Source organism: Gekko japonicus, unplaced genomic scaffold (genome assembly GCF_001447785.1).
Source record: "Gekko japonicus isolate JY-2015 unplaced genomic scaffold, Gekko_japonicus_V1.1 scaffold1169, whole genome shotgun sequence".
In the NCBI taxonomy this organism is placed as follows: Eukaryota; Metazoa; Chordata; class Lepidosauria; order Squamata; family Gekkonidae; genus Gekko; species Gekko japonicus.
This window is the reverse complement of record NW_015164707.1, coordinates 555,300-582,914: the sequence shown is the minus strand read 5'-3', so window position 1 is coordinate 582,914 and position 27,615 is coordinate 555,300. Positions and strand designations below refer to the sequence as shown.

Sequence of the window (27,615 nt, the reverse complement as noted above, 5' to 3'; positions counted from 1 at the left end):
TGTTCAAATGACCAAACAGTGGCCTCAAATTTGATTAATCTGCCTTCTTCCATAGCATGACCTAGTTAGTACCACCATATGAGGCTGCCTTATACGAGTCAGATCACTGGTCTACCAAGGACAGTATTATCTTGGCAACAGCTCTCCATGGTCTCCGGCAGACGTTTTTCATGTTATCTACAACTTGCTCCTTTTACCTGAAGAGATTGAAAGTGGGGCCTTCTGCATGCAAAGAAAATGCTGCATCACTGAGCCATGACCCCTCCCCTAAACTGTATGATGCAGGAAGAAAGTGTGGAGTCCAGTGGAGTAATGGTTAGTGCTGGACTGGAGATCCAGATTCAAATTCCCACTCTGACACAAAGCTTGTTGCTGGGTGACTTTGGGCCAGGAACTCTCTCAGCCTAGCCTTCCTCACAGGGCTGCTGTGAGGACAAAGTGGAGGAGAGGAGGCCCAGGCATGCCACCCTGAGGTCCTCACAGGAAGGTTGCAATAAGAAAGTGCTAGAAAGGAAGATGACATGACACTTTAAATCCAGTTAATATTTTAGCTACCTTAAATAGTTGAAGAAAAACAAGAGATGAAAAACAGAGTATTCCTTTTTATTGTTTTATTTACTTCTGTATACATAACCCTTTATCAACATGGATTTAACACTGCCCCTCCCCCCCCCCCCAGCTCCCCTCCCCAGGTATCCACCATCACTGTGTGGAAAACTCTATATGCAACAAGGCTTTTAAGCAATCAAAGACTTGTCAAATCCACCATCCCTTCGCTTTACACTAAAAAATAGGGGTGTGCCACAATGCAACACAGCTCTGTTGCCACCCAGTGGCTACTACTTCAGGTAGTTCTGCTATCAATCACAAATCCTGGCCCGTCCTCTGGTAGGATTCACAATGCAAGTGCAGTTTGCCCCCAGCTCTTCACCATCTCCTGGGAGAGCGTGCCACCAAGGGTTTCTAAAACCTCCCCTTTCTCTCTTCCCACAAACTCTTCAGTGTTGTGCCATTTTTCAGAGTCTGCAGTAATGAAGCATCTAAATCAGATGGGCCACTTTTCATGCACGAAGTACGCTATAGCTTTTGCAGAACTCCTGAGATTCCTGTTCTCACCAGTTCTGTTCTATTGCCATTCAGGTGAAATGCTGGAGAGAATCTGCACTCATCCAAGGAACAAGCTCGTCTCAGCTCCTTAAAAGGGGGATGCACACCATCCCTAACCAGGAACAGGATGGGGCTCAAATGCTGACCATTCAAAGAGTTTACAGATAAGACAAAGACTATGGAACTGCAGTTGCAGTCGGTGAGTGTCAGATTAGTTATTGTAAACTATCCTATACTGAAGGAGGAGATTATATAGCTTCAGCTCCCAGCACCATGCTTCCTTCCCAGAGGAAAAAAAGTTTAATAGAAGAAAACACAAATAATTTATTGCAACTACAATTCTTATTGAAGCAAAACTGCATGCGCGTGGTGGGAGACACATAGAGGAGAAACTGTAGGAAAGTTTTGTATCAGGAACCAATTGGTTCAGTTCACAAATCCAGAAAGGAAGTTGTAATGGTCTTATCTACACTGGAGTGCAAGGGGCTGTTCTTATTAAATACATGACAGTTACTTTCATATATATACTCATGGGAAAGCAATCAGCAGAATAGTCTAGAAAAGGCAGCTAAGAGACTGATGGGCAACTCAAGCAGGGGGAGAAAGTACTTCAAATGGATTTCCTACTAACCATCTATAGCATCTCTTTCCTGTAAAGTTACAAGCCTGTACAAGCTGAAAACAATCTACGTGATGATTTCTCTTGGTTACACGACACTGTATTTCACAGTGGGCAGTCTCCTCAGCAATCCACAGGACAAGCTGTCAACCTGACACCTTTCCAGTGTGAACTTCATGAGAGAATCCATGTCAGCATGCACAACAAGCATCTGCTAGGCTGCAGGCAGCACACAACAGAAGAGGCTGTTGAAGCCACTGGTCATGCTGCAGGACAGTGGGGCAAGATAAAACCCCTGGTAGGCTGCAGCACATGTGCAGGACTGACCCCGATTGCCTCATTTTAGTGCTTCACATAATACCCTGCTGATGCTTAGCTTCCAACTAGCTGTAAGAAACAGCACTGAGGCTCCTCTCCAGATAACAAGGACTACAAAAAAGTGTAGCTGGAAATGAGTATAGGTAATGCCAGCGAGTGCCACAACAGGATTTAGAACCAACCATGTGAGGTAGAGCGGTAGACTAAAAGCCTTTTGTCCCTTCAGTATCAAAGCATTGCTCGAACACAAGTGGCAACACAACTGTTTAATTATAATCATGCTCAAGAGAAATCCTCAGCTCAGTCCTTGGACTTGTGAACACACTCGGTTATTAAAAAAACCTCTTGAATTGCAAAAATATGCCATTACAAGCTCATAGATAACAGTCAAGAGCTCCCACAAATTCTATCTTCTTGAATAAGAAATATTTAAATGTCACAGTTGCCTTTCTAATTTCCGCACAAAATACTGAACTCATTTCATTCTCCATTGATGCTCACACCACTAAGTTTCACAGAAACAAAAAGATGTGCATCTAAGTGAGAAGACTGGACGTATGGCTGAGGAAAGATGGAGATTCCACCACCCAGTATCAGTTTTGCCTCAAAATGGATTTGAAAAGCCTGGGTCAAAATGTCTAAGAGGCAGACTGTGTTAGAAGGCCAGCCACAAAGCTGATTAGCAATTAGTACAACCTCAAGACAAGACTTGCTGCTCTTCCTGGCATTTGCCCATCCAAGCTACAGGGAAAGACAAAGCAAGCAAGGCGACACAGTGAAAAAGGGGGACTCATGACCGCAGAGCTAGGAAGTAGCCATTGCTCCTCCTCAACCAGACCCCTCCCTCTCCAAACAGACAATGTGGACGCTAACAGGCTCCTTACTGTTGACCAGAATGGGCAATGAGACCTACTCTGTGAAACTAGCACTTTTCCCCCTTAGGAAAAAGGGACAATTCCTAAACATGGTTTGCTGCTCCTGCTGTACACCACTTAAAAGGGATTTCAGTTTTGGAAGGAAAAATGCTTCCCTAAACAGCAACTAAAACAGCCCTTAAGCCTCCCCCCAAAAAAACGCCCCCCCCAAACCCAATAAATAAGGAATTTTGTTATCTCCACTTAAAAAAAAAGAAGACACGTTCAAAGTGCAAATTTACTTTTACCAGCCTAGCGCCCATTCTCATTGCCTCTCCCACAAACGTTTGCAGCCAAAGCAGCTGTACAAAAAGGAATGCACCCCTCATCGAGAGAGCATGCAGCATCAGAGTGCTGGTATCACCACTCTTTCCTCACAGAAGCAGAAGGGAAGGATGAGAGAAAGAGGCATAGAGGCTGTTTTACAGCTCATCCTAAAGTGCCAAACTATACCCCTAAACCCTAGAAGGAAAAGTGACAGCCTGCAAGGGTCAAAGTGTAACAATGCATAGAACAGGATGAGTGACTGGAGACGCAAAAGAGGATCCCAAGATTGAGTTACTGACCCAGAGCACAAACACCTCCAGACTTGCCATGTGGCCAAGAAGCAGGAAATTTGCTTACTTTGGGCGGGCAGGGAGAGGGACAGGCTCTGGCTGCTTCTCTTCCCGGCATTGCAAGCATTCCTTTGCTTTGTCAGAGGCTGTCTGTGTAAAGGCAACATTCCGCTCCGAGGGACTCTGAAGGAATGTGCTGTGATCCACTCAGGAAGGGGGTGGGTGAGAGGGGAGCAGGCCCTTTAGTTATCTGACTAGTAATTTTAATTTGTTTAGCTTCTCTATGTTGAATAATTTTTCCTTTTATTATTTTAAATACAAGTTCGAGTTGTCCCAACTCCTATGTGCTCTTTTCCCACTAAGGTCCTGTAGAATCAGAATCTTCAATTAGAACTTCAGTGGTGGCTCCAAGGATCTCTGTGTTCATGACCAGCCCTTCCGCACTCTCACTGCTACCACTGCCCACAAAGATTTTTCCATCTGCCATCGGACTGACACGGTCACCCCCACTGCAGTATGCCTTTGGCATCCCATCAGGATTCAGCAGCAGACACTCTCCAGAAGCGGTGTTCCCAAGGGGGTCTGGAAGAAGGGGAAGGCCCTGGCCATCTGTGGGCGAGGCAATGGGCTCTGCATTGGTGCCCAGGATGTCAGTGCTGGTGATAAGGGCACCCGCATTGGCCGCCAGCGCTTCAGCAATAAGCACCTCTGGGTGGCTCTTGGCCTTATGTGCTACAACGCTGTCCTTTTTCTCGAACTTCTTTCCACAGATATTGCATGAGAACTGGTAAAAGGTATCTGCATCATGCTTTTTCATGTGCCAGTTCAATGATGCCTTCTGCCGGCAGGTGAATCCACATATCTCACATCTAGAGAAAATGGGGGAAGGGGCAGGAAAGGTAGGTTATAGTTATCAAGGTAAAATCTGCTATTTACATAATGAATACAACTAGAATACGACAAGGCAGCATAAGAGAATAAGCACCCGTTACAAAGACACTGTTGGAACAATCCCACACGAAAACTGCAAGCAAGGCAAAATGACACTACTCACTGCAATGGCTTCTCGCCTGTGTGGATCATTCGGTGAACCGCTAGATTGTGAGAACTCTTGAAAGCACGAGCACAATATTCACAGATATAATCCCTTTGATCTGTAAAATAGCACATATTACCTCAGATTTGAGATTTGCTTCTCAAATAGACCCAACATTTCTCCTTTTGGAAATGGCCTTGTGCTCTATTCACAATACTATTAAAGTTTTCAAATATTATCCCTTTAAGAGTTTTTTTCAAAAGTGATAGGGAACTTGTTGGTAAGGGCAAGACAGTTGGAGGGGGTAGAAGAGGTCTGATCAGGCTGCAAGGGACAGAGACATTCTACCCCTTGGCTTAGACAGAACAGAGTTCTTCAATTCAGAAGTCTTAAGAAAACAGTGATGACCAGCCACACTAGTTCAGATTAAATTATAGATTTGTGTCTACTATCCAGTTTTCTTATTCACATCATTTGCAAGATCCAAGTGTTTCATGGCTCTCATTACAGTATAAAGGTTGGATGCTGTCCTTTGACTTCTTATTCTTTCAGATATAAGAGGCTAAGGGAAAACAGCATGTTTTTCCCACCTCCTAAACTCAACTGCTTCCCTCAATATTTCATATATATATAAATAATCTCTAATGCATTTTTTGCTCTCAGTGCAATTCTAGTACAAATAGAAAAGGGAAATTTTAAACCAGTGAATGCCTGACATTTAGAAAACATCAGAATTCACGTGATCATTGACAATCTCAAGACAAATTCCGTGAATGTGCAAAAGTGTACATATAAATACCAGTGAACATAAACAGTGGTCTAAATGTGATTATCGGTACTCACTGACGTATGCTTAAAACCTATTCTGATGTTCAGGAATCTGTCTGGGAAGGTCAATATTTTGCATGTGAACACTTATGCAGATAGTGCTGATCTAGAGAGACTTTTGATAGAGGAAAATCAGCAGATCTCCAGACAAATAGCAAAATTCTGCTGGCAACGGGTAAAATTTCACAATAAGAAGTAGATCAAGTAGAATCCTCGTTTGCCTTTGTATGAATCATAAGTAGTTTAGTTTTAAACATCTTATAATTATTTTGATATAATGGACTGTTAAACTTTTCTCCTTTTAACATTTTAATAATTTTAAGGTTATATGGTTTTTTTATTGCTGAAAGCTAATTTGCTTGTATTTAACGAACATGTAATGTAATATTTTGATAAACGGTCTTTGACTGCAAATAAACATAATTAATTCATGTGAACACTGATATTTACCAAATTTTAACCATTCACTGTGTTAAAGTAGCTAAGTATACAATTCCAAATTCTGGTAATTAACACTGGTATATTTGGGCATGTGGGTCAGTAAAATTTTGTAGGCTGGTGAATTCTGCAGATTCATTTCCAAACTGGTTGTGAGCAGAACTCATCAATGCAGACTTGCCACAGCCCCACAGAAAGAAGCATGGACAAAGGAACAGACTAAATGCCCTTGGGCAGGACTGAAAACAGATTACATAATGAATCTGAAAGGCAAAGTAATAACCCATACACACAACTGATTATTCTACATGGAGAGTAATGTTCCCTCTAAGCTCCACAGTGTTGTGAGCAAAAAATTCTACCTTGTGAATGAAAAAAGCTAGTAGCATTAAAGTTGTGAGTGAGTCTACATTTGACTATTGCATAAAGTAGTTTTTTAGTTATTTCCATAACCTTGTAAAAATCTCAGAATGAATTATTTTACACTATATTTAACCTATATTTTAGGAATAGTTTTAAACATTATAAGAGAAAACAGAATCAAGTCAAATTTCATTACAGAAAATGTTGTCCTCTACTGGGGTAAGACCAGGCCTCCAGAGAACAGATCTGCCTCCCCTTTCCACTATTATTGATAGATCTGGCCTCCAGAGAACAGGTCTGCCCACCACTTACTACTACATTGGTCAACCCAGCCTCCAGAGAACAGGTCTACCCGCTCCTTTCCACTACATTGGTTGACCTGGCCTTGGACTGTCACCCTGCACTGAGCCTTAGAAGAAGATATACATGAGCACTTGGGGGGGGGGACTCTTGCAGTCTACTTTGGGTTGTTTTTTTTAGTGTAATATGACAAATTACAGGTCAAGTATAACAGAAGTGGAACAATCACTGTCAGAACCCTGCCTAACCTAACAAACAGGAAGTTGCTTAATTGTTATCAACCTGCCCAAACTACTCATTTATTCAAATATTTATATCTCAGTTTTCCCTGTGACTCAAGGCAGCTTACAAATCATACTGAAAAGCAAAACTGTTTTTTGACGTAAAGGCACCAAATTTTCAGCATAGCTGCTGGTGCCTCTCCTCAACCCCTCCCCCCTCAAAGTTTCAAAGAGATTGGACTAGGGGGTCCAATTCTATGGGCCCCAGAAGAAGGTGCCCCCATCCTCCATTGTTTCCTATGGAGGGAAAAATGCCTCAGCGTGATCAGAAGCTTACAATTCCTGAGCTGGAAGATAAAATTTTGTGCGCCAGTGCTCCCTAGTGCAGCTTAGAGGGAACTCTGATGGAGAGCATGGATTTGCAACAAGAAAATATTGGAATGGGTTTTTTTTGTTTTTTTTAAAGCTGCAGGCATTGACCTTTGAAGCCTTTACCCTATTTCAAAATGTACTCTGATTTGTCATCAGTACACATATACTCTACATTACTCTACACTACCTGCTTTTAACAGGACACACGAAAACCACGTAATATATAATTACTCACAAAAGCCTTAATCCTGGCATATTGTCATTGTAAACTGAAAAGAAACCTGAACAGGTATCTGAAAGTGGAACAAGAGAATGACCCTCAGAAGACACAACTTTACAGAGGGACTTTAAGTTGGTGTCTGAGATTTTCTTTTCTCATGCTGATAACAAAGTTTTACATACTTGCATTGTGTGCTCTCTGTGCTTGGATTAAACCTTTTCATGCTCAAGAAGAAAACTACCACTTCTCTATTCTTTGCAAAGCTGCACATGAGAATTGTGGCCACATTACCTGTGTGGTGTTTGGCATGCCGCAAAAGTTGCTTCTGGAGTCGAAAGAGACGCCCACAGGAGGGATGGGGACAGACATATTTCTTTTTCAGCAAGTGCTGATACTTGATGTGATGCTGAGGTCAAGGGAAATTTTAAAGGTTTAATAGTAATAGGGGGAAAAAGTCAAACCAAGTGTTCTAGACGTTAGTAACTAGTCTTGATATTTCACTATTGGTGACTGAAGGTCATTAATTGCAGTCTTAAGTTTCAAAGAAACAGCATTCATTATGAAAGTACTGGACTGAAGAATGACAGAGACTGGGACTTGAAGTACTTCAATATTTATGCTGTTCCTCAGATTTCTGGCATTTGCAGTACTCATAAGTGGGCATCAAAAAGTTCTTGCTACTCACAAGCAGCAAGGTACTCTGGAGTTCTTCAAAAGAGCTAATTACATGTAAGAGTGCCCTGATACCAACCCGGAGACTCCACCTGGAGCAGAATGCCACAGCTCAGTTATTATCAGGGATGAGACAGGGTGTGCATATTACATGTATTATTGGCTGCCCAGCAGCTACTGGGTTCAATTCAAGGTAATGGTTATCTGGACCTTCCTATCTGCAGGACTGCTTCTGCTTCTATGTTCTGCCTTGACACCTCTGCTCATCTGTTCAGGGCCTTCTGAACATGACATCCTGCAAACAGGCAAAAACTGCTCACACATGAGCTTTCAGCTGTGGCCCCCAGCTTGTGAAATTGCGGCCAGAGGTGAAGAGGGCTTCCATGCTCCTGTCATTCCATAAGCAATGTAAAACTAAGTTGTTCAGGAGAGGTCTTCTATAAAGCCAACAGGCTATGCTATAACAGACGAGTTCAATAAAGTGCTTTATAAAGGGAAAGGGACTATGAATTATTCCTCTGGGTACAGACTGAACTATCAGTTTGCTGCACATATTACCCTGTTGATATTTCATTGTTTTCAATTGATGTAATTTTTCTTCTTCATTATATTCACACATTGTATCATGCCTAATATGCTATAGTGATTCAGATTTTGGTAATTCCCTAGTCCATTGCTCTTTAGACACCTCTTCATATTGACTATATATCAACCTACACTGTGCTTATTAGAAGCCTTTTTGTATGGACTGTCAGAAATTTACACTGTTTAATCTGTTTTTAGTCTCACAGAAAAGGGTTGACTATAAATACAGTTTTGTGGTAAGGTTAATTAGAGAAAGAGCAAGAGAAAAAAAGTACACGCATGTATTTGCAATCCCTTGGGGGTGGAGGAGAAAGGAGAGAGAACAAATTGGAGACAAGACTGAGATGCTGTTGGTTACTGAAAAAGCTGCCTGAGGAGTCACAGCCTGTGCTGGAGTAGGGGCCACACTCCACGAGGGAGGAGGTTTGTAGCTTAGCGATTCTGCAGGATCCTGTCCTACTCTGTGACACGTAGCACCTTTTATCCACTTTGACTGAAACTGGTCCAAAACACAGCAGCCAGGCTACTGTGAGGGGCAGGGATACAGGGATCCTATCAGCCCTGTGCTGAAAGATCTACACTGTTTGGATTTCACGTGGTGGTTCTTACCTTTAAAGCCCTAAATGACTTGTTAAGGGGTACCTTAACAAGCCAGTTTGGTGTAGTGGTTAAGTGCATGGACTCTAATCTGGGAGAACCAGGTTTGATTCCCCACTCCTCCACTCATGGCTGCTGGAGGACCTTGGGCAAGCCATAGGGGAATTTCACATTACCCAGTTTCATCCGGTTTCAAGCTGGTAATCATCCGTTTTGAAGTGAACCGGTACAGGGCTGCCATTTCACACATGGCTTGCCCCTACCGGAAATGAGCCGGATCAGAAGCGGTTTGGCATTTCAGACTGCACCGCTTTTTCCCTGCCATCTTTGGCCCGTGTGGGCGATCTGCAGCTTTTTTTTTTGAACGTTCACTTTATAGCGCTATAGCACTATAACTAAACACTCCAGGCATTCCAATGGGGTTGATATAATGCTATTGTTATAGCGCTATAACGCTATAAATCGAACATTTTTTTAAAAAAAAACAGTGCGGGCGAAAAACGGCGGGAAAAAAGCGTAACAGAATTGGGAGAGGGAACTGAAGACTACTTGGAAGCGGTTGACAGGTAAAACGCTTCAGTCCTAAACGGGACAGAAGCTTTTGTGTATGAAATGGCTAATACATTCCAGTAGGGAACCCATTCTCAAACGGGTTCTGTCTGAAATGAGATATCGCCTGTCTGAAATTCCTCATTGTTCTGTCAGAGGTGTTCTTGAAAAGAGCAGTTTCTGTCAGAGCTCTCTCAGTCCCACCTACCTCACAGGGTATCTGTTGTGAAGGGAAGGGAATAAACCTCTTCTTCTTATCTTCTTCTTCGCTCCTCCTTCTCCTTCCTAATTGACAACCGCTCCCCTAGTGCTACCCTCTGTCCCCAAAAAGGAGAAATAAATTGAGCCACTTGATGGCTACCCCACGAATTCCCATGTCGCTGGGGTGGTGGGTCAGAAGGTCATAGCTGACAGTGTTAAACGCTGCTGTGAGACTGAGCAGCAACAGCAGCACTGACCCGCCTTGATCCAGCTGTCTGCAGAGATCGTCCGTAAGGGCAACCAGCACCATCTCCATCATGAGGATGGTCTTCGAGCTGCTAAACGTTCTATGCTGTTATAATGCTCTAGCTGGGTTTTTAATAGTTTAATTTGTAACTACTGTTATGCTGTTTTATTATTTCATTGTGTGTTATTTTGTCAGCTGCCTCAAGAAGGTTCTCTGGAGAGGCAACACAAAGATTTTCCAAATAAAATAAAAGCCATTTGCAGCAAGGAAATGGTGGAAGGGCAATGATTTAAGTGTATGCATGAGCTCTGAATTCCCTCCTCTTAAAGACTTTGTTAGTTTGCTGGTCAACAGAAAACAGGCATCGGAGAACTGTAGTGTATGTTAGCATGTGATAAACCGATAGCTGGAAATGACTGTTTAAAAGGCATCTGGTAAAATAGCCCTAGCTGCTTTGGACAGAAAATCCTACCCACTCTACAAAACTTTTACTGCAGAAATAGTGCCATTGCACTGTCCATGAAAGAAAAGTCCAGTGCATTTTGTTAAAAGGAACAGCAAATGGAAGTGGAAACAAAAAAACCTATACAGTAAACAGTAGCAGTGTATTGCCCTCTAATGGTGACAAACTAGCAGTACAACATTATGCATGGGATAGAGCAGGTAGAGAAAGAGGTACTTTTCTCTCTTTCTCACAATACAAGAACTCATGGGCACTCCATGAAATTGCTGAGCGGTCGGGTTAGCACGGATAAAAGGAAGTACTTCTTCACCTAAAGAGTGATTAACACTTGGAATTCACTACCACAGGAAGTGGTGGCGGCTACAAGCATGGACGGCTTCAAAAGGGAATTAGATAAGCATATGGAGCAGAGGTCCATCAGTGGCTATTAGCCACAAGGTATAGATAGGGACTCTGGGGCAAGTGATGCTCTGTCATCTTGGTGCTTGGGGGGGGGGGTCAGTAGTGCGAGGGCTTCTAGTATCCTGACCCCACTGGTGGACCTCCTGATGGCACCTGGTATTTTTGGCCACTGTGTGATACAGAGTGTTGGACTGGATGGGCCTTTGGCTTGATCCAACATTGGCGTCTCTTATGTTCTTAACTGTTCTTACCTGTAGATACCGAGGGTGTGCAAGAACTGTACCACATCCTTCCATCTCACAGCGAACATACTGTATTGGGGGCTTCTTCCTAAGAAAATACAATCAAAGAGGAACAGGCGTAGGAAGCAACAGGTAACTGTTAATACTTTTAAGATTTTTTTTTAAAAAAACAACACAGTACAGTGTACTTTTCTAATAGAGACATTGGCAAGGACTAGTTTTGTTCCCTACAACCCTATCTCTTATGAAAGTAGAATTACACCCTTCTTAGGCTATTAGTTACTGACTTAGAAGGGTGTAAGTGCTTAGGATTGCACTTTTAATCCACTGATCTGTTATCTGGAGTTCCACTGAAAACATGCCATGATCTTTGTATTGCTTAGTTCAACACCAGAAGTGCTGCCCACCCCACCAATACCCACCAATACTTGTTAAAAGGAGCTTTCAAAGAATTTTATCCTTTGAATTGCCTACCAGCCTCAGAAGAGACTGTTTGGCACACTGAGTATCCAGAGAATCATATAGAACGTATTTCATTATCCCCTTAAAAGGGACTGTTTACAGTTGGGAATATGAAGGTTTGTTTAGCTTTCTATTCAGTGCTTTTAAGTTTTAAGACCAAGTTTCATAATGAATTCTTGGGGGTGGGAGGGAATCACTAAAATATTATGTTCAGCACCTTTGCCAAGTTCAAAGCCTTCATTTTGCAGAACTGAAATCAGTCACACTAACAAATTAAAAATAGGAAAAGCACCATAAGAAGAAAGTGAACCCAGGCTTGCAACTTAATCATTGCAGTGAAAGAGTAATTTAAATATCCTCCTGAAAGAGATTAGGTTTCTCCAACACTTTCCTTGCCTAAATTCCCCAGAAGTGCCCCCCACAGAAAACAGGGCTTTTGCAACTTTGTTTTTTAAAAAACTGGCACTAGAATACAATTATTAATAATATATTGTCATACTGATAGATATAATAGTTTCTCTGAATGTTCAACTTTAATTTTCTTAAAAGTCCTTCTGCTTGCAGACATATGCATTTTTCCTTGTACCTCTGCAAGGGAAAGGGCTACAGACTTACTTTTTTTGGGGGGGGGATGAAAGCTGGGAATTCAGAGAACATGCTGCACCTTAGCAGTACTATGGAATTTCAATATAACCATATTCTAGCTCCGATACTTTTTTTTTTGGGGGGGGGGACCCAAAAGCCCTAGTGGCAGGGGAGGAAATGGCTGCTGTGGCAAGAGATTCAGGGAAAATGGCTGCCATGAGTCAGAAAATCCAAATTTCCCCCCACTCCTAGCTTTACTACAATCTTCCCCAAGTTTTGGAGCAAAGCAGGTTTGAGAAAGATTGGGTAAAAGCCAAGGAACTCCAGAAGTGTATGAATAAACCACAATACTGTGAAGAAGCAGGGAAAAACCCGCTTCCCAAAAGAAATGAACTTGGGGCAGATAGCTAGCGAGGAAGCCATCCTAGTTACTGTTTCCTCCTGACAGCAGCAGAGAAATCATATACACATGGCACAGACTGTCCTCCCAATTCTGCTAGCATTCACTAGAAATCAATCTCCTTCCACTTTTGTATGTGAAGCAGAAGACATAAAGATGGATCTGTCTAAAGAGCACCTTTGAATAACCAGTGTTAAATTAGCTAGGGTTGTATTATTTTACAATAGTAAAACAAAGAGAGTGGGGTATTTTGAAGGGCAGTACCAGTAGTTAGCCCTGTGTGTATTACAGGAATTGTTCTATTTTGAACTGGCTGTTTGCTTTGTAGTTTTTTGCTGGTATTTTATTTCTGCTATCCACCTTGGGTCCCATTGAGTGACAGAAAGGTAGGCCTATGCATGTTTTAAAGGAATTAAAAATATTAGAGAAAACAAAGACAACTTACCTCCTTTTGGGTAATCTTGGGCTCTTGTCATCTTTTCTCCTTCTCCCCCTCCTAAGAACATAAAGAAAAAATTTAAAAACACAGAACAAGAAAACAACTGTAGATGGGCAAATAAAAGGAAGCATGCTCTAGGCAGTCAGTCACTTAGTAAAAGAAGTACTCGTGCTTAAAAGCACAGCAGAAGGACAACTAGTTTCTGCACTGCATGATGAAAGTCAATAAACACAGTTCCACTAGATCAAACCAACTGAATACTACGCATTTTAACACAACCTGCGGTCCAGTCATGCAGACGTACAAGCCCTGAGGACTTAAGACACAGTGGATTGTATCCAAGGACTCGAAAGCAGAGCTCAGCTTATGGAATGCAACTTTCCAGTCCCCCACGTTGCCTACAGGGTTCAGCTGGCCTGAGAGTGTGTAGGTGTCCTGGGGGGGAAAGACCTGGGAAATACACTACTCAGAATTGCTCTTCTAGCAGAAGAGCCAGTGTGGTGTAGTGGTTAAGAGTGGAAGACTCCAACCTGGTTTGATTCCCCACTCCTCCTCCTCCACATGAAGCCTGCTGGGTGACCTTGGGCCAGTCACAGTTGTCTCAGAACTCTCAGCCCAACCTACCCCACAAGGTGCGTGTTGTGGCAAGAGGAAGGGAAGGTGATTGTAAGCTGATTTCAGACTCCTTAGGGCAGAGAAAAGCAGAGTATAAAAACCTACTTCCCTTCTACAAAAACTGAGCATGGTTATGCAACCCAGATTGTAGGGACGAGTGTTTTTTTTTTTGGGGGGGGGTTCTATTTGTTAAAGGCTGTCTCCAAGGAAACCTATATCTAGCTTTGTTTACTAGTCAAGCCGTTATTTGTGGTTGCTACTAACTCCTCCCCTCACCAGGACTTGCATTATATACAAACAATTTGAGAATGAAGGACATCTGCCCTTTTGGTGGACTTTTGCCAAAGGCTCAAGCGGTGCCTCATGCCTTCAAGTGCTTCATATAAAAGTCCAGTGGAAAGAGAGAGAAACCACTCCCTCCCTTAGGTTCATGAATACCTCAGTTTGGAAAGGAAGAGTTGTTTTTCTCTTGTCTCTTCCCACAAAAGCCTAGCACACAAAGGATAAACCATCCCACCCTACACATTTCCTGTGGAGGAAAAGGAGCAGACCCCAAAATTGCTCCAGGGTATGTGGAGACCCTTGGGAATGTGGTGGGGTGTGGGGGGAGAAAGGATGGCGGAAGTAATACATCAACCCCCTTTATGGGAGTGAAGCACCCTTCTACACATACAGTTCAAGTTTGAATCAAACCTGTACATTTGAATACCAAATTTGTCATAAATAAGACAAAGGTACATGAAAGGAGGTGGGAAAAAGTGTATATGTGGATAGAAAAACTGTTAGAAAACCAATAACCCCAACTTGTGAAAAAAATAAGAGATGGAAGACTCTGATTTATATGTAACTTGAATAGATGAAATGTTTGTGTATATAAATATCAATAAAATAAAACTGTCAATAAAAAAAGACATCTCTTTAATAACAAATTGCCCTTCATTATTTGCATTTGTTATATCAGAAACTTACTTTAAAATATTTTACTAGCCTGTCTACATATACTGTGGTTGTGGCACCAAAATCACTGAATTACCTCCCCAGGGATATTTGTCTATCCCACTCTATCATTGAAGACTTTTCTGTTTTGATTGGCATTCCCTCACCGACTCTCCTTCAAGCTTGTGTGTGTGTATTTTAAAGTTTGTTGACTGCCTTGAGGTCCTTAAATGCATGGAAGGGTGGCATAAAAATGTTGTAAATAACTCATTATTATTGTGGGAACCAAGCAGCAGCACACTACCCATCCAGAAACAAATTACTTGTTCTGTGCAATGACATGTGAAATCAATGTGTTGCTACTTGATACCCTGCAACACTCTGCAGTTACAGAGCAAAGGCTTCCCTTGTGCTGCCCTCATCCCACGCTTTGGGGATATGGAAATATAATTTCTAGAAAATATTTTTTTTGACTTCTATGTTTGGTGCTCAGCATTGACACGGTCTTGGTTTCATCTGGAGTTGAAAATAGTAGAAGAACAAGCATACATACATACATAGGTACAAAATCTCTTACTTCCTGGGGGGCTCCTCATCTTCCCGAAACTCAATTTCTTCTTTGACTTCTACCTCTACTTTAATTTCTTTCTGTTTCTCTTTTTCTTCTTTTCCCTTCCCTGATTTTTTCCTTTGTTTTGGAACTTCCCTGCAGATACAGACATAATAAATTTTCACAAAGACTTTTTAGGTAACCCCTGTATTTTAACTATGTGTTGTAGCTTTCAAACAATTCAGCAATATGGACCTTGAGAAATTCCAGTCTTTCATAATTTCCATTCCTGGAAATAATTAATCAACCATGTGCTTTTGATGTGAAAACTTTGGTTTGCGTACTAATTGACAGATATTCTCTCAACAGCTCAGACTAGCAGCATACAATCCCTCTGAATAGAAAACAGAATACAAAGCACCTGTCTAAATGGGGCTTATAGGTTTCATCTCTCGGATCATCTCTGAAGGGAACTTCTTCTTCGCTGATGAGCATTTCTTCTTCATCACTGTTAATGGAAAAAGAAAGGGAGTGCTGGAATTGTTTATTCACATGTGCAATATGTTTTTGGACAGAGAAGACAACAGGCACCCTTATTCTGAGTTTCATGTCACCTGTAGTACATAGTGCATATGCTATATGGAAGCAATATGGAGAAGAACCAGATTCCTATGAAAGATGGAACAACAACTTCCAAATGCATGGTGGCGAAAGCCTGCTATCTCATCTTCTCATTTGTTTCAAGATGGAATCAATAGTTCTAATTATCCGACAGCAATTATTTCATTGCACATTAGCAAAGGTAAGCAGAACTAACAGGATCTAAATCCTTTAACCTATTTTCCTTTGATAGCCTTTTAAACCTTCCAGCTGACATTTTCTATCTCCTTTATCTCTCCCTTATAATAATTGAATAGCAACGTTTTATATTGAACGTTCTAAATTTGGCCCCTTTAGTGTTAGGCCGGAAGAACTGCCACTCAAAAGACGCTGGCTGGGTTGACTGGCTGCTTTGTGCAGTCCCGCCCAGCGTTCCAAGGTCATTTGCATGTGGAAGCTGATTGGACTTCACTCCATTCCACACCTCAAACTCCCCCCCCCCGCAAGGCAGTTGGAATTTTCAGTTGCATAACATACCTCATAGGGGAGAGGAGAATGATTTCAGCTGCTTTGGTTACCACTGCAGGGAAAGACTGCCCTTTCCCGAGGCTGGGGAGGGGGGGTTGTAAAACTTAAGACAGACAGGCAGATAAAGGTTGGCTGATGGTTGCCAGGAAAGGACATAGGGTTGCCAATCTCCAGGTGGGACCTGGAGATCTCCCACTGTTACAATTGATCTCCAGATGACAGAGATCGGTTCCCCTGGAGAAAATGGATGCTTTGGAGGGTAGACCCTATGACATTATACCTGCTGAGTCCTCCCCCCCTCGCCCGGCCCTCTACAGAATCCACCCCCCAAACCTCCAGGTATTTCCCTCCTTAGAGCTGGCAACCCTACATTCCCCTCAGTGCCTGTTGGTAGGCAACTAAGCTTGGTCCTGTCACCTACTTTGGCCTTTGGGAGAAAACACATTGGAGCCAGTCCTGATAGGGTTGCTGTCTAGTTTTACTTTCAAAATGTTCTTTATGTTTTACTCTGTAGGGTATTCTGGCTGCCACCAGGAATTTTACTTAATTCCAATTCTTCTCTTTGCTTCTGGGATTGGTATTGTAGTGCGGGGTCTAGGCCTTTCGAGGAACTATGTGGTCTGAGGAAGGATTCTTTACTTAGCTGGTAAACTTGAAGTAAATAGGATTTATTTAACGAAAGTATAAACACGAGGGTGAACAAGGGAAACAGTACTGGGAATGATTTGACCAAATGCTTGGTGTCTCTCACAAGCCTCTCTCCCCTGACAGGGATATTTCATAGGCAACTTTGTAACACTTTTCACTGTACTTTTCTTAGACTCTCTCAGCTTTCAATCGTAACTCTTATAACACAGAGACTTTTCCTCTTATATTTCACACAGGAAAACTTCTCACACAGAGACCTCAGGACAAAACTCCTATATTAACTGCTTTTAACACAGCACACTCTGCTCTCTCTGACTAACTGCTTTACTCAACTGTCATACCTAACAGACACACCCGATAGACATTCCAATCATCCACCCAGCATCCATTCCAAAACCCCTCCCCCTCTCTGTCACTCACCAATCATATCCCTTGCTTGTCCAGCACTCTAGATTCCTCACACAGCTATGCCAACCAAACTTTTAAACACACACACAGTAAACCATGGAATCGTTACAGTTGCCAACTCCAGATGGGAAATTCCTGGAGGGATGGAGCCTGAAGAGGGTGAGGTTTGAGGAGGGGTGGGACCTCAGACAGGTACACTGCCATAGACTCCACCCTCCAAACCACTCAGTCCCACATAGGGAACCATTGTTGCCAATCTCCAGGTGAGGCTGGAGAGCACTCAGAATTACAACTGCTCTGCAGAAGGGAGGGCAGAAGTCAGCTGAAGTCAAAGGGGCAGATAATGGTAGGTTGATGGTTAGCTGGGAAGGAGATGGGGTTGCCAACTACATGCTGACAAATTCCTGGGGATTTGAGGGGTGGAGCCTGGAGAGGGTGGGGTTTGCAGAGGGGTGGGACCTCAGACAGGTAGAATGCCATAGACTACACCCTCCAAACCAGCCACTTTGTCCTGGGTAACAATTGCTGCCAATCTCCAGGTGAGGGCTACAGATCACTCACAATTACAACTGCTCTTCAGGTAGCAGAGATCAGTTCCTCTGGAGAAAACAGTGGACTCTGTCATTATACCCTGCTGAGGTCACCACAGCAAATTGACACTGTTTGCCCAAAGCCAGAGCACTGCCCCAGAGCCTCTTTCTAGATCCCGTTGTATTGCTTTCACAACGGGCTTTACTGCTAGTCAATCAATAAGAAGCGTAAGTTTCAGAGGAAAGAAAGGCAAGCATACAAAAAGTTGCCAGCTCAAATAAAGAGTGGATGAATGTTCCTTTATATGGCAAAATCAGACAGTAACAGTGTAGCTCTGATAGCTCAAGCCACTGTGGGCTCTAGTAACTAACACCATTACACCACAGATCAAAAAGAGCCTAGGACAGTAACTCCAAACCTTCCCACAACTGAGTGACACCTCCCCTCATTAAAACAGAATGCAAGAAGTCTGGCAATGATTTCAAAAATGGATTTTAAGTAAGGATCATAAAACCAACCAGATATAGCACACAGGTCTCCTTCAATTCTGCTGGCACCTTAAGGGCTCATTTCTGACACTAGAAAAGCTTCATCAACACAACATTTACATAACTGTATGGTAACTTCACCTCCCATATGTTTTTCAACATGAGACCCTATCAGCAAGGAACCACACAACAGACAGCTGTCGGAGATAAATCATAAGTACATCTTGGGATGTAGCTTTCTAGAACATTTCCATAGCATGTTATATTCCTAAACTAGAATGGAGAGTAATAGCTCAGGTTAAGTGAGTGGGCTGGCCCATCCTGTAGCAAACTCAGGGCTCTTTGCACTGAAGATTTAGCATATGAACCATTTAATGCCATTTATCAACATCTTACTGCCATATGTTTCATCTGTATTCCTCCTGTAATATACTGAAATGCCATTTTAGCCTCAGAGCCACCTTATCTGAACTGGTATTTCTACATTCAAGCCAATAATCTAGCCTGGTGGGAGAAGAACACTCCAATAAAAACTTCTTACCTGATCCCAGATGGAGAAGGATGCTCTTCTGTGACCTCTAAAAAAGAGCAAATGATATGCATCAGATGTCTATTTAAAGAAAGTATCAGTACTTGCTGTATCTCTAGCAGTACAATACTATGTGCAAATAATATAACATCCTGATATTCCACAACATAACCAAGGGGAATGCTCCCTCCAGTCACTGATGTGGGCCATACATTTTTTCTGTAATGGAATTTTTCTACATAAACTTTTCCATTTCTAAAAATGTATTGTTTCAAAAAAGTAACATAATGAATATGACGTCAGTCAGACTTGTCAAGTAAAAATCTGAAAGGCATCAGTGAGCACAACTGTTTTGGTGTTCTCACATTAGGGTGTTAAAGCCTTTTTGTTCTTAAAAAACATAAGGCAGTAGTTTCCTAACTGTGGGTCGGGGCCCAAAGGTGGGTCTCAAATTTGTTGCAGGCGACCTTCAAGGCGAGGAGGAAGAACAGGGTGAGCTGGGAGAAGGGGCTCAGTGGTACGTTTGAGTGTCTCCACACAGTGTGCAGAAACACCAGAACATTCAGCCTGTTGCTCTGGAACACGGGAGCCTTAGAAACAGAAAATATACATGTACTAAACATAAACAATTACTATGTTTTATGCTTGGGAAGGGAAATTAGCACAGTGTTACTTTGCCACCGGGTCCCAAGAAATTCAGTAAACTATAATGTGGGTTCCACTTTAGAAAAAAATTAAGAAACATTAATGTTGGGCAAATGTTACCATATTTTAAAACATTTATATATGTTTCAATAAAAATACATTTCAAATAGCTATATTTTTCTGAACTTTTAACTCAAATTTAATACCTTTTTAATTTTTTTCTGAATCAGATATTCAATCCCTATAACTCTTTGCTACTGGGAAAACATAGTAGATCAGATTGCAAACTACACGGTACTGTAACTTTTCCCTATTCCTAGATTTTCCAGAAAACCCATGTGACTTACCCAGAGTTGGCACTAAAATTTTATTTGCCATTTCCCTGACAACCATTCAAAAATAGCCCCAAGTCAAAAGATACATAGGTTATATTACATTAAATAATGTTGATTGTTAGATTGTTATTCAATTTTCTTGTAATTTTAGTGCATTTTCAAAACAATCTCTATATATTAACAAATTACAGAATATTTTTATAATGCTAACGAGTTAGAACTTCTGCCAGACAATCTTAGGATCTCCTGGCTATACTATACACACTACCATACGATAATTAATTTAGGTTCTTCTGGTGTAATGGTCTTTGTACATGAGACTGCACAGCTCTAATTTCCATATGTTTTATAGCACACATTATAATAACCTTGGTATTTGTCTACAACAACTGATGATAGTCATGGAATGAACTTGGTATTACATATTAAAAACTGTACTCTTAAAAATTTAGTTCCCAGTGCTTCCCAGATAAACTCTTGCCAGTCTCTCTAGCAAGTAGGAACTTTCTGGGGCTGGAACTTTCTGTGCTCCAGAAGTCTAGTCAGCAGAAAGAAAGGAGGTGGAGCTTGAATGCTTGCAGATCATATCTGCAGTCTAGCAGAAGCAGACAAGCTCATTTGCGGGGAGGGTGGGGTATAAATCTGATAAATAAATAAATAAATTTGCAACTCTTGAAATAAACATCCCATGTTGACTCTCTGATATCAGAACCCATGGTCAACATGGGATGTTTATTTCAAGAGTGGATAAGTGGAAATGGATAAGAATTGTAATTACTACATGCTCAGATAAAGCAATCCCTGTGAAACGGATATTTTTATTGCGCAAAATTCATTGTGTATGAGCAATACAAGAAGAGAGTTTTCCTTAGAATTATAATTATTATAGTAAACAATTTTGCATATATATCTTTATTGACTTCATTATTTTTGTCACGGATGTTTTGTTTGGACTTCCATCTCCTTCCATAATCTCTCTCTTTTGGTTTTGAACCTCTAGGAGGTGGCTGGTGATCTTCTGGGATTACAACTGATTTCCAGGCTACAGAGATCAGTTCACTTGGAGAAAATGGCCACTCTGGAAGGTGAACTCTATAGCATTATACCCCATTGAAGTCCACCCCAAACCCCGCACTCCTCAGGCTCCACCCCCCAAATCTCCAGGTATTTCCCAACCTGGAGCTGGCTCTACTAAGTAGCAGCTTGTTCTCTGCCAGTCTCAGCAGGAGCACACAAACTCCATCTGCAACCTTTATTTCACATAGTGCACTGTGGAAAGTGTTTATTGTCTGTGAAATCCAACAGCAGCAAAATTCATTCGCAAGCTTTTCATTTAACCCAGATCTAGGTTAAGCAGAGAGAAAAACTCTACCTCCTGCCTATCATTCCCTTCAGAGCTCCAACACATGGAGCTGTGTACTGTCTGTTTGGTGTGGAGGGCTAGGAAATGGTCAGTTAGCGTGTGCTTTAAGCCTTATACTTAACCTTGTATGTAAGGTAAATTAGTACTTGCAGAAATACTTTATTCCAGCAGGTAATTTGCAGGTTACATGCAACTGTCTGTCTGGTGCTGCAGCTAGTGGGTACGCTTACTCTGTCCCAGACCGAGTCAGGTTGACTGAGAGTGTCATCCTGAATCTATTCCTTTAGGTCTCAAACAGCTTCCTATAGTTCTATTTTTGCCCATTCTTTTTGTTCAGTGCCATTATAAAAACACACATTTTACCCCTGAGTTTTTGCCAACGGTTAACAGTACAGGCTTAGACCACTAATATTCCAGTGCAAAGACTGAAGTCTATTTTACACAGACAAAATACTTCCATCAGGTTCAGGCTAAGTCCCCTAAGTGGCCTACAAGAAACATGCTTAGATACAATGTTCAATGAATGGGAAATGATTGCCTTTTTGAACTTCATGGAAAACTGGCTTGATGTTTTTCTTCTCAGGTTGATACTTTACTTCTGTTGGCTGTTTTTGTCATCTTTTTTACATAAAGTGAACACATAAAGTTTGTTTCATGACAAAAATGCTGCAATTTCCTTTGTGTAGGAATAGAGAAGAGAGATCTCCATGCCAAACAATATATTATATTATAAAATGTCTAAATTACTGTTTTAAAAAAAATTATTTTAAAATAAGGTCTGATTTCTAAACCAATCTCAAACTTATTTGAGTAGTATTGTGACATGATTAGACTTTACAGCTGGCTAAAATAATGCACAATTTGCATCCTATCAAAACATTCCCATCTCCTTAAGAACATAAGAAGAGCCATGCTGGATCAGACCAGTGAGGGTCCACCTAGTCCAGCATCCCGTCTCACACAGTGGCCAACCAGTTCCTCTGGAGAACCAACAATAGGGCAGAGAGGCCGAGGCCTTCCCCTGACGTTGCCTCCTGGCTCTGGGATTCAGAGGATTAGTGCCTCTGAATGTGGAGGTTCCTCTCAGTCTTTATGGCTAGTAGCCATTGATAGACTTATCCTCCATGAAGCTATCTAATACCCTTTTAAAGCTGTTTAATCCTGTGGCTGTCACTACATCCTCTGGCAGCAAATCCCACATTTGAATCACTCTCTGTGTAAAGTAGTATTTCCTTTTGTTCACTCTGAATCAGTTTAATTGGATGCCCCCAAGTCCACTCTCCACCCCATACATAATCTTATAAACCTCTATCATGTTCCCCCCCCCTTAGTCCTCTCTTTTCTAAACTGAAAGGTGCCAGACTCTTCAGCCTCTCCTCATGCTCCAGCCCCCTCATCATCTTGGCTGCCCTCTTCTGTACTTTTTCCAGCTCTGCAATGCCCTTTTGGAGACACAGCAACCAGAACTGCACACGGTATTCCAAATGAGGCCGCAACACAGATCATTGCAATATCTTCACAGCAACTAAAACTGAATCCAGTTTATTTGAATTCAAAGTTGTAAGATGCCAGTCAGCGTCTCCACAAACTAATCCTCTCTTATAAATTCATTTTATTCATTTTTATTGTTGTTTATGACTCTGGTTACAAAAACAGTAAGTAGTAATAAATTATTCTGTTTTATTGTTGACAACCATCAGCCAATAAACATTTTCAAAATCGTAATCAAATTATCTAATATCTGTGCATCATCATGTTACACGTGTATTCCGCCCCTTCAACTGTCACAAGTGCAGACTGTCCTCTTGCAGTCACATTTCCACAGGGACAACCAAGATGACTTGCCACAACTGTCTGTGAAAATCAGTGGACTAGAATATGTGCCATCCTAGTAGACAGTTTGCTTTTTCACAGTTAAACAATGCTGTTACCCCACCTTTGTGGCATGTGCCTATCTGAGATAACCATTTGAAGTAACAATAACTTATAAGATACAATGCTAAAGGCACACAAATGGTGGCTTTAAGAATATCAAATTTGAAAATAAATGAATAAATAGGCATCATCTTATAAAACATAAATTTTATGTCACTACAATGACAGTTCAAAAATTTTCATTTTCAAGTGAATTAATGAAACATACCAAATTCTAGCTGGTCTGTGTTTGGTTCTGACTTGCAGATGAGCTGCAGGGATCCAGTCTTTGATCTAGAACTGCGTGAATTCTCTGCTTCACACTGATGAACTGCAGTTGCCCTGTTGCTACGCCAGCCTCGGGTGGGCCTGACGGTACTAACTGGGATACCAGCAGCAATAACATTTGTGACTTCTTCCTCTTCAGCTTCTTCTTTGGGATCTGTGATACAAATACATTAAGACATACCTAGATCAGGAAAGGAAACCCTCACTACTATTGGGATTACTGAGTTAGTAAAGATCACAGAAAACTCTATTAATACTGTCAAGGAATATGTGGGTTTTAAAAAGTCCTTTTTTGAAAGTTAGGAATAAAAACACTGCCAAATCAATATTCACACATCCCTCAATGCCATACCTGCCATAAAATTTGTCTTTATATAGGCTTCAAAACCTTCTGAAAAATAAACACAATATAGACAAACTCGGTCTTTGATGATGAAATTTCTGCAAGATGGAAATAACTTTCCAACAGTTAAATCCTAAGAAGAGTTACATTCTTCTAAATTCACTAAAGTCAAAGGCCTTGAGGGCATGTAACTTCACTTAGGATTTCACAAGAAACATACCTACATTTAGCTATTAGACCCTGGGGGGGAATGAACCTGCAACAGACCACAAGATGGAGTTACCATGTTCTGTTTTAGACAAAGCAAATTTCAATTGAATCTTGAAGGTAGGTACCACATAAATTTATTAACAAGAGTTCATTATAAAAGTCAGTGGATATATAAGCTGATGATACATTTTTAAAACCAAAGTAAGAAAGCAGCCAGAGGTGGTGGGACTATTGGATAGCAGAAGTTCTAAGAAAACACACAAAAGGAAAGAATTAAAATTGAAAAAAACCAGACTGAGTTCTTTGCTTTTGATTAATGTGAAGATGCTACACATCAGGGTACATCACCACAACAAGAGTTTACGTCGGACTTTGATGGAAGTTCCTGGAGACTGTAGAAGGTTGTAGAAGACAGCATTGCTCCTAGGGAGATGGATAAAGGATCTATTCCAGTGACCTGCCAGGGTTGCACCATGATAATTTTTCTGCCTTGCCAAGAAATGGTGCAACCTCATTTGGAGTACTGTGTACAGTTCTGGTCACCACACATCAAAAAGGATATTATAGCATTGGAAAAAGTGCAGAAAAGGGCAACTCGAATGATAAAAGGGTTGGAACACTTTCCCTATGAAGAAAGGTTAAAACACTTGGGGCTCTTTAGCTTGGAGAAACGACGGCTGAGGGGTGACATGATCGAGGTTTATAAGATTATGCATGGGATAGAGCAAGTAGAGAAGTACTTTTCTCCCTTTCTCACAATACAAGAACTCGTGGGCACTCCATGAAATTGCTGAGCAGTTGGGTTAGAACAGATAAAAGGAAGTACTTCTTCAGCCAAAGAGTGATTACCACATGGAATTCACCGCCACAGGAGGTGGTGGCAGCTACAAGCATGGACAGGTTCAAGAGGGAATTAGAGAATCATATGGAGTAAAAGTCCATTAGTGGCTATTAGCCAAAAGGTATAGATAGCCCACTTTGTGGGGAGGGCGGGGTATAAATTTGATAATAAAAAAAATAGGAACTTTCAGGCTGGGGCAAGTGATGCACTGTTTCTTGATGCTTGGGGGGGGGGGGACAGGGGGGGGGGTTCTTGGGGCCTGGCCCCCTTTCTTATGCTGCAAGCTTATAAGAATGCTTGAGGAGAAGGTGGGAGAACTCGAGGCACAAATCTGTACACTGAGGAACTCAGGGAGGGAGAAAGGTTTTTAGACATGACGGAAGAGGGGCTCATGAGAGAACGGCAAGAGCTAGCAAATCCTAAGCAAGAGGAAGGAAGTAACAAGGAACAGACGGGTGAGTGGAAAAATGTGACTTTGAGGAGTAAGATAACCAGGAAACACTCACAGCCAGTGGAGCTGCAAAATCACTACCAGCCGCTTCTGATGGTGGAAGATGAGACTAACACACTCCGAGATCGAAAGGATGTCGCTGACACACAAACACATAGGCAGAGAAGGAACCAAGCTATCCTGTGGGGGAAGAGACAAGTAGTGGTGGTTGGTGACTCCCTGTGCCGAGAGGGACGGAAGTTGTGTGCAGACCGGACAAGGAATCTCGAGAGGTTTGTTGTCTTGCTGGAGCGTGTATCCAAGGTATGACTGAGAGAATTTCAAGACTGGTCAAAACCTCTGACTGCTACCCACTCCTGCTGATCCATGTGGGAACAAATAATACAGCCTGAAGAAACCTTGAATGGATCTCCAAAGACTACGAGGCTCTGGGCAAGAAGGTGAAAGATCTGGGGGCACAGGTAGTGTTCTCCTCCATTTTACCTGTTGAGGGCCATGGAACTGGAAGGGAGAACAGGATACTAGAGGTGAATGGCTGGTTACATAGATGGTGCCATCGAGAGGGATTTGGCTTCCTGGACCATGGTATGAACCTCTGACATGAGGGACTGTTGGCGATGGATGGGGTGCACCTTACAAAGAATGGGAGGAATGTCTTTGCTGGAAGACTTGAAACCTGATCAGGAGGGCTTTAAATGGAAGACATCGGGGTTGGGAAGAAAAAGCCTGATGTTGTGAGTTCAAGAAAGAGAGTGACCAGAGAATAAATGAACGGGAGAGAGGTGAGTTCAGTAATTTTCAGGTAAATTCGAAGGGACCTAAGATAGGAAATGATGTCTGTAACCTGAGATATCTTTATACTAATGCACAAAGTATGGGGAACAAACAGGAGGAACTTGGACTTCAAGTATTGGAAAGTAAGTATGATCTGATAGGTATGACTGAAACTTGCTGGGATGAGTCTCATATATGGAGCACAGCGACTGAAGGATATAACTTCTTCAAACAGATCAGAATAAATAAAAAAGGAGGTGGGGTGGCACTATATGTCAAGAATGAATACACTTGCACTGAAATTCAGGATTTCGAGAGTTGCCCTGTTGAAAGTGTGTGGGTAAGGATAGAGGGAGGGAAAAAAGAAGGGGATATTGTTGTGGGGGTATACTACAGACCTCCAATGATGCATTTGGATGATGCATTTGTACAACAGCCTGATAAACTTTCACAGAGACAGGATGTTGTGGTTATGGGAGATTTCATATTTGATGGAAATCTAACTCTGCTAGACATGGGGCATCCCGCAGATTCTTGAATAGTCTTGCCGACAACTTCATATCTCAGAAGGTGGAGGTGGGAACCAGAGGATCTGCTATCCTAGATTTAATCTTGACTAACAGGGAAGAACTGATTGATGAAGTGAACGTTGTGGGATCCTTGGAGAACAGTGACCATGTGAGCTTGGAATCTGACATAGAGAAGAATGTGAAACCAGGACATAGTACGACTCATATCCTGGACTTCAGGAAAGTTGATTTTAAAAAACTCAGAGAAATATTAGGTAGGATCCCATGGCTGGAAATGCTGAGAGGGAAATCTGCACAGGAAGGATGGATGATGCTGAAAAATGAAGTGCTTAGGGCACAATCGCAAATTGTTCCAGTAAGAAAGAAAGGTAGACGGGTAATGAAGCCAAGGTGGCTGAACAAGGAACTCTCTAAAGAGCTGAGACTAAAAAGGGGAAATATACAGGAAATGGAAGGAGGGTCAAATTATTGAGGGTGAGTACAAGAAGCAGGCTCGAATCTATAGGTGTCAGAAAGGCTAAAGCGCAGATGGAGCTGAGGCTTGCTAGGGATGCTAAAAATAACAAGAAAGGTCTCTATGCCTATGTTCAGACCAAAAAGAAGAACAGGGATGGGGTAAGGTCATTGCTAGGGGAAGACGATCAAGGGATGAAGACAAAGCAGAATTACTTAACTCTCACTTTGCATCGGTCATTAACCATAAGGCAAGCTGTATACAAACTGAAGAATGCAGGACATATGAAGGAAGGAGGAACTGCCAGTCCAGAGTAAGTAAGGAGTTGGTTAGAGAGCATCTAGCTGCCTTAAATAATTTCAAATCTCCAGGGCCGGATGGCTTGCATCCCAGGGTGCTAAAAGAAATTGAAGATGTTATTTCAGAGCCTCTGGCTCTAATCTTTGAGATGTCCTGGAGTACTGGTGTTGTGCCGGAAGACTGAAGAAGAGCGAATG

General features: G+C 41.9%; 1 protein-coding gene across 1 annotated transcript in view; it reads right to left on the bottom strand.

Moving 5' to 3' along the window:
* Positions 1-715: 715 nt before the first annotated feature.
* ZFP91 (ZFP91 zinc finger protein) overlaps positions 716-27,615 on the bottom strand; it is a 29,101-nt gene continuing 2,201 nt past the window's right edge. The window contains exons 3-11 of the mRNA XM_015409527.1: positions 23,457-23,669; positions 18,983-19,019; positions 15,660-15,746; positions 15,266-15,394; positions 13,144-13,194; positions 11,261-11,339; positions 7,585-7,699; positions 4,570-4,669; positions 716-4,384 (exon numbers count right to left, since the gene is read on the bottom strand). Of these exons, the coding sequence (XP_015265013.1) occupies positions 3,874-4,384; positions 4,570-4,669; positions 7,585-7,699; positions 11,261-11,339; positions 13,144-13,194; positions 15,266-15,394; positions 15,660-15,746; positions 18,983-19,019; positions 23,457-23,669 (1,322 nt within the window). The 3' untranslated portion in view covers positions 716-3,873. The remainder of the gene's footprint in view (positions 4,385-4,569; positions 4,670-7,584; positions 7,700-11,260; positions 11,340-13,143; positions 13,195-15,265; positions 15,395-15,659; positions 15,747-18,982; positions 19,020-23,456; positions 23,670-27,615) is intronic.